This window comes from Porites lutea, chromosome 1 (genome assembly GCF_958299795.1).
Source record: "Porites lutea chromosome 1, jaPorLute2.1, whole genome shotgun sequence".
Classification (NCBI taxonomy): domain Eukaryota; kingdom Metazoa; phylum Cnidaria; class Anthozoa; order Scleractinia; family Poritidae; genus Porites; species Porites lutea.
In genome coordinates this window covers 14,742,002-14,743,306 of record NC_133201.1, presented here as the reverse complement: position 1 = coordinate 14,743,306, position 1,305 = coordinate 14,742,002, and the positions used below count along the sequence as shown (strand labels likewise).

At 45.7% G+C, this 1,305-nt stretch overlaps 1 protein-coding gene across 1 annotated transcript; it reads right to left on the bottom strand.

Annotated features, from left to right (window-relative positions):
• Positions 1–390: 390 nt before the first annotated feature.
• Positions 391–843, bottom strand: LOC140952674 (uncharacterized). The gene is made up of 2 exons (XM_073402147.1): positions 773–843; positions 391–682 (listed from the first exon to the last, which is right to left on the bottom strand). The coding sequence occupies exons 1-2, from the start codon at positions 841–843 to the stop codon at positions 391–393; spliced, it is 363 nt and encodes a 120-aa protein (XP_073258248.1).
• Between the last annotated feature and the right edge of the window lie 462 nt (positions 844–1,305).

Genomic DNA, 1,305 nt, shown 5'->3' with positions numbered 1-1,305 from the left:
GATAGTGCCGCACTATCAAGTTTGTAACGTGGTGGTCTTTAGGCAAAATGATTTGACGTTTGACATGTTCAGGCAGCGAAGCCTGCCGCAACTGTCCACCAACAACCAGAATTCCGTCCACCAGAACGAGGTCCAAACCAAATATGCCACTACCTCTCTTAACTGAACCTCCTTTGGACCTTTGACTTAGAATCACAGTTACAATATCCTGATTTCTCTTAAGGCTTTCAATCTCCTCTCTGAAGTGCTTCTCTTGAACATACTTAACAATACTTCATTCAGCCTCTCTCATTTCTGGCACACTAATCGGCTCAATACTAGACTTTACAGCCGCTATCACCGGCTTCTCCTTGTCTCGAGCACAGAACTTGTGGAGGCTTGTCTTATATCTTAGGAATTATGCAACAAAGTTCTCTTAAGGCTGTGCCAAGACGAGAATCTCCCCAACAACTGGTCAACTTGTACAGCATCACCATCAGTGAGTACACCACCAACCTTCGCATCTTTCTTGTCTTCAGGATCGTCTTCAGAGAGCTCTTCCACACCAGGATAACTTGGCCATTTGTCTTCTAACTGCCACAGAAAGGGTGGACTCACCTTCAAACTGCTGTTTGTAAGTAGCTCATCAACTTTGAGACCCCTCGACGCATCATCGGCTGGGTTCAATTTTGACGGTACATACCTCCATTAAGAAGGAGAAGAACAGTCATGAATCTCACACAACCTCTTCGCCACAAACGTGCGGAACCTTGTGTGACTGTTTGCTACATACTTCAGCACGGACGTACTATCTGTCCAGAAAAACGATCGATCAACAGCTAGTTCTAACTCTCGTTTGGTCATCTTATCAAGTCCGACAGAGACAATGGCAGCGGAATATTAGTTCCAATCGAGGTATAGTAATCCTGTTCAGAGGGACGACCCTTGCCTTGGACATCACAAAGGTACAATGAATATGACTTGAAACGTTGACTAAGCGAAGATAAGTGACTGCACCGTAACCAACTTGCGAAGCGTCACGAAGTGGTGGAGTTCACAACTGCTAGCATCTCCAAACCCATAAGAAGTACAACAGCGATTAACAGAAAATCCTTCCAGTCGTGGAAGATCACAAAGCCACTGTTACCAGTTCTCCAAGTGTTTGTCAAGGACCACCTCGTCCCATCTCAATCAACAACAGAACAGGTCTTGCAGGATAACATAAGCAGGTAATACGAAAGGACTGGCGAACCCCAGAGGGTCATACACTGAACTGACCAAGGACAATATACCGCGGCCAGTAGGGGGCTTCTCTTTAACCTTCAC

Coding starts and splice junctions, on each gene's coding strand:
- LOC140952674 (XM_073402147.1), bottom strand. CDS start 843: ATGACCAAACGAGAGTTAGAACTAGCTGTTGATCGATCGTTTTTCTGG. Junction 683..772: donor GATAGTACGTCCGTGCTGAA/GTATGTAGCAAA, acceptor TTCTTAATGGAG/GTATGTACCGTCAAAATTGA.